This window comes from Archocentrus centrarchus, chromosome 13 (genome assembly GCF_007364275.1).
Source record: "Archocentrus centrarchus isolate MPI-CPG fArcCen1 chromosome 13, fArcCen1, whole genome shotgun sequence".
Classification (NCBI taxonomy): domain Eukaryota; kingdom Metazoa; phylum Chordata; class Actinopteri; order Cichliformes; family Cichlidae; genus Archocentrus; species Archocentrus centrarchus.
This window is the reverse complement of record NC_044358.1, coordinates 14,757,669-14,773,598: the sequence shown is the minus strand read 5'-3', so window position 1 is coordinate 14,773,598 and position 15,930 is coordinate 14,757,669. Positions and strand designations below refer to the sequence as shown.

The 15,930-nt window shown below is 44.6% G+C and overlaps 1 protein-coding gene across 8 annotated transcripts in view; it reads left to right on the top strand.

Annotated features, from left to right (window-relative positions):
* The window catches only part of nectin1b (nectin cell adhesion molecule 1b), a 141,770-nt gene that overhangs the window by 48,480 nt on the left and 77,360 nt on the right, over positions 1 to 15,930 (top strand). For 7 of the 8 annotated variants that reach the window (XM_030744368.1, XM_030744366.1, XM_030744371.1 and 4 more), the window contains exons 2-5: positions 145 to 516; positions 2,337 to 2,636; positions 3,624 to 3,741; positions 7,957 to 8,108. In XM_030744368.1, coding sequence (XP_030600228.1) covers positions 145 to 516; positions 2,337 to 2,636; positions 3,624 to 3,741; positions 7,957 to 8,108 — 942 coding nt within the window. The remainder of the gene's footprint in view (positions 1 to 144; positions 517 to 2,336; positions 2,637 to 3,623; positions 3,742 to 7,956; positions 8,109 to 15,930) is intronic. The other variant, XM_030744370.1, reaches the window with a different exon arrangement.

Below are 15,930 nucleotides of genomic sequence, written 5' to 3'. Positions count from 1 at the left end.
GTGCTTGTACTACCTAGGAGGCTGAATTGACTCCTTGACTTTCAGTGCATGTACCTGCTATTGACTGGAGTGCTTGCTTGGCCTTGGACACTTGTTAATCGTAATTAAATGCTTTTTTTTCCTCCCCCCCCTCTTTGTGTCTAGCTGGCAGTGGACAGATGGTGCAGATGGACTCCAGCAAGTCTGGCTTTGTGGGTTCACAAGTGGAGCTGCGCTGCATTTTCAGCAACAGCAATCCGCCAGTCAAGATCTCCCAAGTTACCTGGCAGAAGCTCCTTAATGGCACCAAACAGAACGTGGCCATCGCCAACCCGGCCCTGGGTGTGTCCGTACTGCCGCCCTTCAAGGAACGGGTCAGCTTCAAGCACGCGGCGGTCCGTCATCGTACTCCCTCGCTGGAGGACACCACGATCGTGTTCTCCAACCTGCAGCTGTCTGACGAGGCCGCCTACATTTGCGAGTACACCACATTTCCTGCGGGCAACCGCGAGAACATGGTCAACCTCACCGTGTATGGTAAGAACTGCGCTGACAGGGATTCTGCTTTAATCTGTAATTTGAAGGGAAAATTTAAAATCCTAATCTGGTTTTCAGGAAGCATCTAAATCTGAGTCGTTTAAGCTCTGATCGCTCATCGTTTCGTTTTCTCCAGGCTTATGACTGGAACTGATCTAAGACTTATGGAGCGGCAGCTGAGCATTCAAAACATGTTCAGTTCAATTCAATTTATTTATATAGCACCAAATCACAACAAACAGCCACCTCAAGGTGCTCTATACTGTAAGGTAAATACCCTACAATAATACAGAGAAAACCCAACAGTCAAACGACCCCCTATGAGCAGCACTTGGTGACAGCGGGAAGGAAAAACTCCCTTTAACAGGAAGAAACCTCCAGCAGAACCAGGCTCAGAGGGGGGGGTGTAACTGCTGAGGTGGGGGGGGGGACAGGACAGGTGGACTCTCAGGGTTCCCGTGAGTTAATTTAAAACTGTGATCCTTTTCAAACTGCATCAGAAATTTGATTAATGGCAGTAATATTCCCAAAACACTGATAAACATTTCTGAAATGTCTACTTTTAAGAAAGCTTAAATTGTGGAAATTTGACACTTTTAAGCTCAGTCCAACAACTGAAAAGAGGAAATCAGAAAGTGCATCTTTATTCACCGGAACAACCTGCCAAATAGACCCGGTATGTGGGGGCTGGAGAACAAAGATCCTATGGAAAAGATTGGGCAACTGTTGCTGTGTGACTACATTCAGAGCCAAGATAAAAAACCAGTTTCTTTCTAACTTCAGTTAAGGAGCCGTTTCCTGGAGCGTGTTTATGCCGGTCTGATGAGTAATCAGAGGAATGCAAAACCTGTCGCCTGAATTTGGTTTCTTATTGACTTTTTCAGGACGATATCGCAGGGTCAGCCTGACATCACGCTGACTCGAAGGCTAATGTAAACACAGCAGCTCCTCTGTGTTCTAGGCGGCGTTCTAGAGTAGAACCGCAGCGTTCTATACGCTTGCTGAGAACTCTGTTCTCTAACTGTTCTCCAGTGAGTGCTGAGCAGCGCCACCGCTGACTGACATACATGTGAAAATGATTTTAGTGGAATCAGCATAAAATGGCTCTAATGAGGAAATTTCCACAGAAGTTCGTTAGCAGGTGAAATGGAAATCAATAAGACCTCTTCTGAGTGTGTAATTTGGCTGAATAGTAAAAAAAAAAAGAGTTGTTGGGATGTAGTTTATCTGGGCTTTGAAAAGGTTGTGTGCTGGCGCTGGTTAGAGAGCTAATTAGAAATTAAACGTTGGTGTGTGTTGTATTAAGTGGCAGTGAAAGAAACAGCGTGTGGCTTTAGCAGTCGCTGTTGCCGGAGCTTCTTAGTCAGCTCTGAGTCCCCATTTTGTGTCAGTCGGCCTCCCAGGACATTTTAGGCTTCAGTGACTCAGTTTTTAGGCTCAGTGAACGTCGGGAACATGTGTGCAGATAACCAACCAGCAGCCTTCAAAGAGGCCTATCCCTTTCAGTTGTGCATTTGCTCAAGCTCGAGCTTGCCTTTTGATGTACTGAGAGTAGATTTGTGATTGGCAACTCACAAAGGATTCAAATGGGATGACTGTGCATTTGGGTGGGCGAGTGTGTTCTCTCTGTGAGAGCTTTGAGGAGGGAAAGAAGAAAAACAATGCCGGTTTCTCAGCTCCTTAGTTTCATTCACTTGATTGTTAGGAAAGTAGATGACACCAAAATAAAATGGAAATTTAAAAGTCCCGCTCATTTTTGAATGACTTTTTTTTTTTTTTTAACACCCCCCAATAAATAATTTCTCCTTTCTCCTCTACAGCTCGGCCCATGACACGTATGACCTTGACGACCCCTACGATCGTGGCCAGGGGTCAAAAGCGCAAGATGACTGTTGCTACTTGCGTGTCAGCAAATGGGAAGCCCCCGAGCGTGATCAAATGGGATACCAGGTTGAAAGGCGAAGCCACCTACCAGGAGACTCGCAATCAGAACGGGACCGTGACCGTCCGGAGCAACTTCGTGGTGGTGCCGAGCCGCGAGACCCACAAACAGAAGCTCACGTGCATCGTGACGTACCGCAACGAGAAGATCACCGACAGCGTGGTGCTCAACGTGCAGTGTAAGAGAGCGCGGTTTGATTTTTCTCCTCCATCCACAGGTAGTGTTTTTGGTACACGGTCACACCTGTGGGCACAGTTCACAGGAAACAAGGCCAAACACAGGAAACTTGCAAATGAGCTACTCAGCAGGAAAAATTCATTTTTCCTCCATTTGTTTTTTAAACAGTTATTAAGGACAAACACTATTTACAGGAAGTATTTATTTAGAGAAAAATCCATGCTAAACTAGACCTTCTTCAATTTCATGCAGACGGTGTGCAGAGGTTCTTCCTCTTTTGCACAGCTGTATTATGCAGGTGTATGACCAAAAATTTTAACCTTTTTTTAAGATTCTGCAGTTTTCAAAGTGCGTTTAATATTAATATGAATTTCTCCTTCTGCTAACAGACATTTAAGCATCTTATTGTAATCATAAAAAATTAAACATACATAAAGCAAGTCTGCTTTTAGGTTAACGACGTTAATAATTGGAGCAGTTGAGTCTTTCTGCTTGTCAGAAAGATGTAAAGCCGGTTTTTATTGTTTAATTTGACCTTTTCTTCTAAACTAAATTATCCTACTATCAGACTCCTGTTAGCCTGTTAGCCTTCAGTAATGCTGCTTCTCTTTAGCTGATGTGTGAAAGTCCACAAAAACATTTAAAGCATTTAAAAGCTCGACAAGCCGCAGTCGTCATTTTGTCTACCAATATATCAATATTTGAAAAGTTCATATCATCTGCAGATATTACCAGTGTAGCGCTGCTTGTGCATTAGATCATAATGTCTTTAATCCAGCTTTAATGTCAGAAAGTATAACGGTTAAATGTATGTGTATATAGATCATCTGATCACGGCTTAGACCAAATTTGATCCACTGTCTCCAGCTAATATGAAGCGTCTGGGTTTTGGAGAGCAGGCTGCTCGTGTCCTTCAGCAAAGGCACAATGATACAGCAGCGGATTATGTTCCAGGGGGATCACTGACGGGAGCGTTCTTCCCTTGCAGATGAACCCGAGGTGAAGATCGAGGGGTTTGATGGAAACTGGTACCTGAACCGTCAGAATGTCCAGCTGACCTGCAGGGCTGATGCTAACCCCCCTGTCACGATCTACCAGTGGAAACTGTGAGTATGGCTACACTGTAACAAAGCCCCTGGAGGCTCAGAGGACAGGGCTGCATGGATATGTGCTGTTTCTCTCAGGTTAGACGTCTGCAGGTGAAAATGTTTTGTAGCGGGCTCGCTAATGCAGAAGAAGCCAATTTCACACAATGGTGAAATTGAACATTTGTTTGAAGGCATACATACAAGGAAGTAATCTTCAGAGATTAAAAAAAACACTCCAGCTTCCTTCATCCTCTCCACAAATGTGTCTCAGTTTATTTGTTTGTATGGAAAACATGTAATGAAGATAAGGCTGGGACCTGAGGCAGAGCACAATGGGCCTATTACAGCAGCAACATATACCCCTATCTCCCTCCCCGATGGTTGCGGATAACTGGGAGATAAATGCAAACACAACTTTTGCTTTGAAGTGTGAGGACCGGGCTGCAGGTCGAGGGCCGAGGAGGCGTCATTGTTACTGCTGTTGTGTTCTCTGAAGGGCACAGATGCAGCGGGCTGTCCCCGACACAGTGAAGACTGAAACTGAAGTGGGAGCTGTGGATTAAGCCCACATACCGCAGGGCTGACATCAGGGCTCCTGCCTGAGAGCCTACAGACGCAGGAACAGATACAAACACGACTGTTGGAGAATCGCTAAGTAACCTCAGGTTTGATCTGCTTTGAGGAACGGCATAAAAAGTGGGCTTACAGAAATAATGAATGTGAGCACTGAGATATAAAGGGAATAAAAGTGAATGCATAACTGCCATAATTTCTACTGATCAAACCCTTCACTGCCTTTGGATATCAGATGCAAGTACAGAAAAAAGAAGAAGTGACGTGGGTGCGGTTCTTCGGTTATAAAGAGTATCACCTTTTTACAGTCAAGTATTATATTATAAAAATGAGAGATAAATGTAGCAATTTGTCCTTTAATTGCTTAGTGAAAGAAAGGTTGAGAAATATGTCAGTGGACTTGAGTGGATGTAGATTAATAGACCATTGTGCCCTCATTGTATCTTCTCTATGGACGACTGTTGGATTTTAATGAGACAGAGGGGGCTTCTTTTCCTCCTTTCCTTTCTCATTCATAGACTTAGCTTTCAGGGCAGAACAGCAGCAGCAGAAGAAGAAAAGATCGAGATTATTCGGCCTGTTTGGGTTTATTTTTTTTTTTATCAGAAGCAAGGAGAGATTTAGGGAGATGGAGGACAATAGGAAGAGAAGAGGAGGCAAAGAGGAAGCGATGTTAAGAGATGTGATCTAGAAAGACGAGGGCACCGTGCTGACAGATAGGAGAGGACGGCCATTGCAGCACTGAAAATGAGATGCCAAATCTGTTGTGAAGGTTCCCCTGGGCTCCACTGTGGAGGTCAGCACAAGGCTGTGACAGAACGATCCAGAACAAGCTGGCAGGATTGCGTCACAGCTGACTCCAAACACAAGAGCTCTGATATGGAAATGCAGGAAATCTTAACGATGATCCAGCAGAGATCCCAATCATTTCCAAGACAGATGGATATTAGCTTTATCGCATACATTTTTATTTTATTTTATTTTATTGTGTTCTGCTTAATGTTGCAGCTATCATTTAAAAATTTATTTTGCACAATCACTTTTATCCATAGTTTTTATTTTATTTCTGCCACATTATATATATATATATATATATATATATATATATATATATATATATATATATATATATATATATATATATATATATATATTAGTGTGTGTGTGTGTGCAGTCTTTGAGTAAAGTGCCTAACCCTCTTTGATTTATTTATTTTTTTCAGTTTTTAGAGCACGATGTTGGAGTCATTTCTCCAAACGGGTTAATGGGAGCTCCACTGAAGCAGCAGAGCCTCGGCTAAAAAAAGGAATATAAATCGTGTATGAACCGCATTGTTTGTTTTTAATGTTTGTTCGTAGGGCATCCGCGGCGGCGTGCTGCGCTCCTTCCTGGAGTCTGCTTTAAGTGCACGCCGTGGTTTTGAGTGGGCATCAGAACAATTAGTGGGGGAAGGGTGAGCTGTAGAGTTATTTCATAAAGTTACTGCTGTTTATAACACGTAAGACTTTATACCCCCCCATCGTTTCCCTCCACGGTGCAGTTACAGTTTCTCAGATTATTTCTAGTATTCTGCTGCAGTCCACAGTGTGGTTACTTCAGACTTTGCTCTGATTATGTAGCTTATTTTATATGTTTTATGAAAATGTGATTCTATTAACCTATTCAATGAAAGGTTATTTAGAGCCCTTTAAATTCTATGTAGCCTTCTAACAGCTGAGTGTAGTACAGCTACTCCTTCCTGTCTTACTTGTCTGAAGCAGAAATATCTCTAATATTGCTTCTCCACAGAATGATATTTCACATTAAACAGCAGAGATAAATAATAAAAGGCTTCATGGATAATTAATATTAGATTCTCATCTTATTATTTGCCTTTTAATTTTGAGTAGCGTGTTTTTCACCTCCACACAGTGGCAGTCAATAGTTAAATGTGGCACACTGTCCACTCACACCCACATCTACACACACCCACACACACACACACACAATATATATGCATGCACATGATTGGCTAGCCAGTGAATAAAGAATCTACATAATTCTCAAGCTGTTTGCTAGTCTTTCATTTTTCTAGCCCCTCTGGCTCCATGTACACACACACACACACACACTCACACACACACACACACACACACACACACACACACACATATTCAAATGTCTCACATAAATGCAGACATCTTTGGTAGTGGCAGAACCCGTGGTGAATCACAGTTTGCCGGCCTTTCATTTCTGCAACAAATCAATTGGGTTTTGCAGAACTCAGCATTTGATAGCGGCTCACAAGGTAACTGATTATTGAATCGTGACATACTGTATTGAGGGTTGTTTGCAGCTCCGTTGCGATTGCTTTGCCAAGGTGGCCAATGAAAACAGCTCGACCGAAGCTCTTTCTATTACTTTTGTTCTGAACTGTGGACATTTTGTTGCTAAGGAAAAAAAAAAAAACTGTTTTTTTTTTTTAATTTCTTTTTTTAAATCTTGCCTTGTTCTCAGATTTTGTTCTATCAGATAAATGTAACCACATACAGATCAGCTGATTGCAGCTAATATTTTTATTAAATGCCGTGTCGGTGTGTATTTGTCGCCCCTGTCCTTGCAGAGCGGTGTTAAAAGCCTGTTTATTGAACCTCATGCTTGATGTTAGCATGAAACTTCATTTTGCTGCCTCTCAGTGATGTCGGTTTGTTTTCCCTCGCTGTAATGAATAGGAGCACTACATTGTTTTTGATGTTCTGGCACACCAGCGCATTTCAAAGTGTCTGTCTGAGCCCACAGCAGTGGAGGAAATCTCTGCAGCATCTTTATTGATTAAAGAAACCGCCAACAACTGACAGCTAACCTCAGTCAGACCAGGGGGCTCTTTAATGTTACCGTGGGGTTTTGTAATTGTGCTTAAGCTGGGCCTATTCAGAGCAGGTGATGGAGGTGAAAGGAAAAAAGCAACAGGAAGCATCTAATTGTCATGAAATCTGATGCCTTTTCTAGCCTCCGGGCTCCATAAAAGGGGTCCAGATAATACAATGGAGGCTTGGTTTGTTCATGATCCGTGACCTCAAAGTCTGCTGACCTGATCAAAGGACATGAGCGAGTCTGAACGCAGGAGAAATAGTGAACCATGAAGACAAACACCTCAGGCAGGAGGAACAGGCTGCAGTTCTCAATGACAGCGCAGCATTTGGTAGATTCTGCATTTATCGCTTGATCAGCTGCCTCTCCTGACAGCTCCCCTGAGTTTTGACTTCAGCCATGTGAGCTGTGCTGCAGTCGAGGAAGGAAGCCCCCCCTCCCCATTCCCCTTTACCCCCTACATCCCTCTTCTACCAGTATCTGTTTTGTATTCCACATGCCAGAGAGCCTGTGTCCTCAGGCATCAGTGATATCTTACCTGCTTGGACCTGCTGGGATTCCCTGTCCTCATAATTTTGTTTGGACTTGATGGATGATGGCTGAAATATAGCACTGTCAAATATTCTTGGTATTTATCTCACCCCACACCCACATCCAAGTTTGTTTGGCACTAGAGACTGTATTTTTTATGCGCTTTGAATTGCTTTGCTGCATCTGGGAGTTAGTTGGGTTTTTTTTGGTGGTCTGGAGCAATTCTGCCTTTTTATGGTGTCTGCATTATTGTTCCTCTCTCTCTGTCTTTCATCACAGCTTGAATGGCTCCCTACCCAGCAACGTGGAGATCAAGAACAACACCCTGTTCTTCAAGGGGCCGGTGACCTACGACCTGGCTGGAACATACGTCTGCGACGCCACCAATGGCATCGGGACTCGCACCGGCATCGTGGACGTGAACATCACAGGTAGGTTGATTAACTCGGACATTGATCGCTCCGGTAACTCTGGCATGGCCTGATCAGTGCAGTAGCCCTCTAAAAATCCTGTCAGACCCCCGCCTGCCCGGATAAACACAGATATCAGTGCACACGCACAAACCGGGCGACTGTGCATCCAGCCCTCATTGGCTGTGGGGCACCCTGCTGAACAGTGTGGCAAAAAAAGAAAAAGATCCTCTGTGTTTGTGTATCAGAGTTTCACACACTGTGAGAACCACCGCCCCCCCTCCCCACCTGCCCTGTTACACATCCAAGTGCATGTGTGGGAGCAACATAAAGCAGGTCTATTATCAGTGCCTAAAATAACATCAAGGAAACTGGGGGTTTGAGGCGAGGGTACTGTATTGATCATAGTTTGCTTGCATAACCTGCTCTCATCTCTCAGAGCTCTGTGCTACTTCTTCTTCTGGGGAAAACAAAATGCTGAACAAAACTGATTCAGTTTCCTTGCCTTCCACATAATTGTTGGCACACACGCACTGTGGTTCTTATCCATAGGAGACAATATTATGCCCTCAAAGCCCCAACTGCAATATATGCCAGATCTGACCTCGCTAGACAGACTGCAAATGTGGAGACCTCCTTTTATTGGTACCAGCTGTGCGTGGGTGGGATTGGGAAACTGTCACAGTTTTGCTCTGGTCAGACTGGAAAGTCTCCCCCCCCGTCTTTTCTGCGCTGCTTGGTTTCTGGGAAGCTGAGGTGTTCTAACTTGCATTGCTTTGCATGTTGACTCATGTTGTGTCTCTGGAAACGCTCCGCTTGGTGTGAAGTGAACAGCTGCGCCTTTACAGTATCATTGCATATCTTTTTTTTCCTCTCTTCCTGTTTCCTCTCTTTCAGTCTCTGCTGGTGAGGGTAAGGCTAAGACAAAGAAGCTTTGTGGGATGTTGTGTGATGTCATTACCTTTATTGTGAGGAGTTGCCCTCCCCAAAGCAGACGGGGTAGTAGTGCGATAATAGGAGCGGGAACAGCCCTTTGCTATCAAACAGAAGACGAGGAAGTAATCTGCTGTTAGGAAATCACCGCGCAGCAGCTCGTACTGAGTAACTGTGTTCCAGAGAGATGCAGTTTGGCATAAAGTACTGTAGCGCTTTTGGAAAGGCAAAACAAAGGCACCAAAGTCATTTTCACTTTCTTCTTTTTCATTGATTGCTTAAATTAACAAACCATATTGCTATTGTCCCAGTAGTCTTTCTGTTTATTGTCATCATTTGTCTATATAATTGCATTGAGTGAGTGAGGTGAACGATGTGTGGGTACGTGATGCGAGTGCTTCGCTTTCAGGTCGCCCGCCTGCAGAATTGGAAACTAAGCATTTTGCTTTGTTTCTGTCTTTGAACATTTAGAGCTGTGGAAAAGTTTGTGCTCAGCAGCAGGTCGCAGGAAACTTAACGACTGATTTAGCGGAAATACTTCTCAGCGGTGGATCATCGATCCTTTCTGTCACTCTGCGTGTTTACTCGTAGCTATTATAGCCTGGGTCATTCAGACAGATACAATTATGTATTAGAACTAATTCTTCTAATTTTTCTAACTGACAGTGAGATCGTCACTTGGTATTTGGAGCTATAATAACGACTGTCGTGCCAAAATGTATCCCAAATATTAAACCCAGCGGCCTGTCTTCTCTGTAGTAACACGCTGGCTAAATATATTGCGGTTATTTACTATTTGTTGGCAGAAGTCCCAATTTTCTGTTAAGGATAATTCCCAAAGAATACCACACAAGTCTTAAAGGCATGTTGCCAGTTCCCATAGTAACAGTGACAAGTTAAAGTGAGGCCAGCCTCCTTAAGCACAGACCAGAGCCTCCGCTCCAACATGGCGCCTCGTCAAACTGCAGAAGGAGCTAATCAACAACTGAAGCTGGTCTGAAACCTTAAAGAAGCGCACAGGTCTGCCCTCGTGCCTCAGGCCCTCGCAGCATGGGTATGTTGCAGAGGTGTCGTGCATCTGCATATGCGCTCTTTGCTGATGATGTGAAATGCTCGCATAGCCCCATCTTAATGTGGACTTGTCAGCATAAACTTTTTCCCCTCCATACCAGCACCGCTGTTCTTCACTTGTACGTTAAAAGCCAGCTCTCTTTGTGTGACTGTAGCATGTGGTGGTCGTTGTGTGGTTGACGTGAATAAAAGGTCGTTGGAGGTGAACTTCAGGGAGGGCACAACATTTCTTATTGCTCCTTTTTTTTTTTTTTGAAGTGCTCTTTGCTGCCCTGACATCGGCGGTGCATAATGACCCTGTGGTGGTGGGATAAGAAGTGTGCTGATGCTTCATTAACTTCAAAAGGCATCTTTGTGCCTCCCAGTTTCAGAGAGGCCTGGCAGGTGAGAGAGACCCCGCTGCTGGCTGCTGTTCAAGGCCGCAGCGTTAGGCCTCAGTGATGCTAGCAAAGTGCTGTGTGCTGAAAGGAGCAACAGCCTCAGATCCTCACAGTCACCGGAGCTGACCATTTCTGGACTATTGGAAACACAAAATAATAATTTAGTTTTCTTTGGCGTTTGAATCCAGAGACTCCGGGAGAGTTTTGTGTTACTGGAGTCAATAAAAAGGCATTGTCATCATTAAACTTTATTATTGACAAATATGACGAGCAGTCTGTTTTCATGCCACCATTAAACTTTTTTTTTTTTAAATCCCGATGCACGTGTCAAGCTGCAGTGCTTTTTTTGTTTTGTTTTCATTTTCAGGTGAATTTATAGATTGGCACTGTAATGTTCACCTGCTGGGGAGACAACCTCGCTTCATGTCAGGAAGATAAAACATCCGTGGCAACTCATCTGTATAACAGAGAAGCCATTTCCCCGCACGGCGATGCGACACGTGTGGAGGACTTTAAGAAAGCGTGTTTTAATCAAGCCGCTCGGTTTTCACGGACAGATTGGTGGAAGCTGCATACCTGTCACCTGGGCAGATAGCGGGGCCACGGAGCGCCTTGTTTCAATTAGTTCGGGGATAGTGTTTGCTGCAGAGATGGCATCGACTACGGTCGAGTCACGTGGGCTAAAATGGCTCTCTCCAAGGACGTGCGTTCTGGAGAAATGGTGTCACTTGTCAGATTCTAATGAAGCACTCTCCTGTTTTAATCAATCCTCACTCTCGGAAAAAAGAGGTGGAAGAGGAAGTCTGAGGGAAAAGGAGGAGAGGGAGGGGGGAGGATCTATAGCAAGAGAGATGAGTTTCATGTAATGGGCCTCCTCTTAGCAAATACCGCGCTCATTTACATGCAGTTCAGAAATCTCCTGAGAGAAAGTTGACATGTCGTCAGATCTGATTAATCAGCTAATTACCAACAGGTATCAGAGGGCACGTTAAAAAATAGAGACAATTAAACAGCCTCACAATGTAAGTTATTTTTGATGAATCCTTCTCAGCAGCCTTTAGCTGTCTAATAGGAATGTCACTCAAGCAGTCACTCCTGTAAAATACTGCAGCCGAGGAAGCCACAGGAATAACGCGGTCAAACCTCAAAGATCCTCCCCAACTTAAGAGAGTCGAGTCTTTCATTAAGATAATCAGCTTTTCCACCATCACACTCTGTTTTTGTGCTTGGAACAAATCAATGCTGCCATCTTAAATTCCTTCCCAGGGCTTAATAAGTTCTGATAAACGGCTGTTTTGTGAGGACGGCCTCACAGTTATGTCATTATCACCCCTGAGAGAGGATGTGTGGTTTTATTCTTGGCAGCGCACAGTTTTGTGACATGTGGGAAAATTTCCTTCAGTGAGGAGAAAGTGCATCTGTTTACTCATTTTAACCTTGATCCACCCGCACGACCGCACTCATGTCTGTGAGATGGGGCCGCAGTGAGTCAAAGATGCTGCATTATTCCTGCCATATTAGCAGGAGCAGCTATGAATGATGATATCAGATCAGCTAGGGGTCAGCTATTATGTGAACCCTGGGATGATTCTCCTTGCAGCTTAGCAGCGCTAACTTTCATCCTCCTTTGTCAGAGTCGTGGCAGCGAGCTGCTGCGGAGAGCAGAGGTGCATTCGGCTTTGCTACAGGGCTTTAGCAGCTGGGTTAAACTGGATGGAGTGAGAGCGTTCGCTTCAATTTAGCAAGAAAGCGTGAGGATGGATCTGTACGCGCATGCAACCAGCGCCAACATCTGTTCACGCTTCCATGAACACGCAATAGTGGGCGAGAAATCCTGGTCATGTGCCAAAATTATACACTGGGAGTCTAGTGGAGTATGTATGTGTGTATACGTGTGTGTGTGTGTGTATGTGTATGTGTGTATATATATATATATATATATATATATATATTAGAAAGGGGCTTCGAGGCAGACGGCGTCTGAGAGGCAGAGGTGGACGAGCGGGCAGGAGACTATGTAACCACTTCCAGTGCTCACTGGGTGTCACTTCCTCCATCCTTCCAGTCCTGCAACACTATGATTTGCAAAGACAGTGAGACACAGTGATGGTGAGAGAAGGTGACGTTGATTTAAGAAAAAAGAAAACACCTATGTGTATTTTTTTTTATTTACATTTAATTTCATTGGCTGGAAGCAAATGAGGTTATTGTCAGTATAATGATTGTGAATGCTTAGCACCAGGTTGGCAGGAAAGCAGCAGCGGGTAGTTGGAAATAGCGCAGCGAGCTTCCTCAGCATAAATTTAAATTTCTGAAAAGAAGATGTTATCTGAGCTGACATTAGATCTTATAATTGCCCTAAAATATTATTACAACTTGAACTGGATGTGAAACACACAATTTTAAACTGTGCTTACCTTTATTAGTCTATAAATGTCCAAGATATTTTTCTAAAAGTTGATCTCTCATTTCTTTTTTCCCCCTAAGGAAATCATCATCCTCACTATTATGTTTCAGCTTGAGATTTCTCACATCAAGGAACATTTTGTAGGTCTGAAAGCAACAATAACCCAGGACTCACCACAGTGGCTGCATGTCTGTGAGCTAACACAGGCTCTGGACCTCCTCACATCAGCTGTTTACTTTGATCAGCTGTGAAACGGGCGGTCCGTCACTGCGGGACCTGTTGGATTTCTCGCCGCGCTGATCAGTCGGTGTAATAAAGCTCGTGAGGCTCTGACGAGAACATCCTTGAATAAAACGAGTAACACACCATATATTACTGACATCTAACAGCAGAGGCGCTCCGTGCAGCCATTTGTCTCTTTCTTTTCTCTGACACAGACAAGAGACATTATGATGTCAGCTTTGCAAAGGCTCCTCTAGCAATGTGAAATTTGTTTGTCTTCGCCTGTCATGGTGGAGTCTGTCTCAATCTGTGCACTATACACATTGCTGCCTGCATTATTCATAGATTCAAAGGCCACATGTGTATATCCTGTATATTATCACACTCTCACTTCAAGCAGATGCAGGTTAAGGGGGGGCATTTTCAGGATCTTGGCCTTCTGCTCCCTTTGCTAGCTTGTTATCACCCCTGAACTTCCTGCTTCTTGCAAACCCAGAAGGGTTTTTATTTTTGGTGTGCAGGCTGATAGAGTGACTTCTAGCCCCCCCTGCGTTCTCACTACAGGGGTGGGAGGCTGAGATGGGGTGCTCTTTACTCAGATCCTGCCAAGATCACACCTCATTATCCAAATGAGACGTTAGCATGGGCCGCTCCCTCGTTTGCACAGCATAGGCCGCCCCATAAAGTCTCCTCTGCGTTGTGCTGTGCCAGGGGAAAGCACCGAGGGGGGGGGGGGGGGGGGGGGGGGGGCATTGTGGCTGCAGCTCATTTTGCATAAAATGGAGGAGGAAAGGCTCACTGTGTAAAAGGGTTTTTTTTCCTCACATATATTTAGAGAAGAAGAGATAACCCGGCTGGAGATGTGAAATGCAAATGTCACCAGGGGAGAGCATGTGAGAGCAGAGCAGCTGAGATCGTAGTGATTTATCTTAACATTTGTTTCTGCATGGCTTGCTGTTTCTGCTCTCCGGAGCATATGCAGAGGAGAGGGATGTGGCAGACAGATGGAGCAGGGGGATTGGCTGAGGCCCTTCGGCCCAGCTCACCTCCTCTATCCTCCTCCTCCCTGTCCACCCGTGTGGTGTTGGATCTGTCACACCTCCCTGAGAGCCTGATGAAGTAGGTCAGACGCTGTCCCAGGGTCTGACCGCTGGCTCCAGAGCTGCGGCTGCTGTTGCTGATGGTGATGCTTTGTGGTGATTCACTCATCATGCTCTGAAATAACAACAGGGAGAGAAAATGGAAGGAAAAAGGCAGAAAAAAAACGGAGGCTAGGACGGTGTGGTAAACAAGCAGCCCCCCCTGACCTCTTCCTGGCTTAATACGCACTAACATGCAGATTTGTTTGCAGGATGTCTGCTGACCCAATAACTCGTGTGTGCAGCACTTTGACTAAGCGGCACAGATGCAGATGCATTAATAATGTTACCTGAGTAAACATGATTTTTTTTAAAAAGAGTTGCATTGGCATTTGGATGCCAGTGTAAATATTTATTGCTCATTAAAGGTGCATTAAAAATAATTATTGCCCTGTAGCACAAAATGACCAAGAAGCTCAGCTTCCTTTCTGAGATATTCTAGATCCGACCTTCACGTCACTGTTCGGATTTTCCTCCGTCGTTCTAACGACGGTGACTTTGTTCACTTCCACTAAGCGTGTATGAGAGTCGTCGTGTGAACTCTTCACGCCGTTTCTGCTGAAAGGAAATGAAAACAAGAAACACTGGCTGTTCTTCGGTGCGGCAGGTTCCTGCATGTTCAGGCCGCGGATGATGTCACCCGTGTTTTGATTCCAGTAGTTTCGCCCGCTGGGTTTTTCGCAGGGAACTGAATCTGAATGAGCAGGAAAGGTTTTAATGAAGGTCTTAAGTTCGGTGCACTTTTGTCTCTAAAGTCAGCGGCAGCAAAAACAATCTGTGGTGACAAACAGAAAGAAATGACAGATATTGGGAGGGAATATCTGATAGGCTGAAAAGGAGATTTTCCTCAGCCGCAGCTCTAAGGCAGCATGTTAAATTCTCGTCAGCGATGAGCTTTTATCCGTCGTGGCAGCGTTACATTTCCATGACTTCACAACCACTGGCAAATTCAGACAGGGGAGGTAATGAGGATCACTGAATTAATGTGTCTCCTCTGATTGTCCCCTTCCTCACTCACTCATCATGCCATTCTTTATTTTCTGTTGTCACTCCCCAGCCTCCTCTTAAAGCGCTCGCTCAGTCTTTCTCCTCGTTGCCGCTCCTCAACATCTTGGAGTAGCCCTCCGTGTTCTTTTCATCTTTTGTAGTCAGCTGCTTGTTCCCCATTTAGTCATATTAAAACACCACTCCCAGCACCGCTCTTTGAAATCCCCTCTCATTTTCCCAACCTCTGTCATAACCTTGTCCAAGTGATTGCGCTAAGTCTCAGGAATGTTTGTACCTGGCTCTCCTCCTCGTTTCATGTGCAGACATGACTGGAGCACGCCCAGTGACAGTACCTGCAGGACGGAGTTGTGAAACAGTTTTAAAGCCCGCTCTGCTCTCGACAGTCTTTTCCCGTCTTTGAGCATCTGGAAACACGAAGCCCGATCCACGTTTTCTGAAGCTTCACTACAGCACATATATATTTAGTCTCACTTGTGTTTTACACAAATGACTCAGACGAAGAACGACTCGTTGGGTTGTGAAGAAAACACATTTTATCACATGAATATTTGGAGGTGGTAAATCATCCGTTTGATCAGGCGTGCGGGTTCAGATAGGTGAGAATAAAACAATCCAAAATGGCATTGTCACACTCTTTGAGCAGCTACAATATTTCCTGTTATTTTTTTCCCCCCCTGTATAAA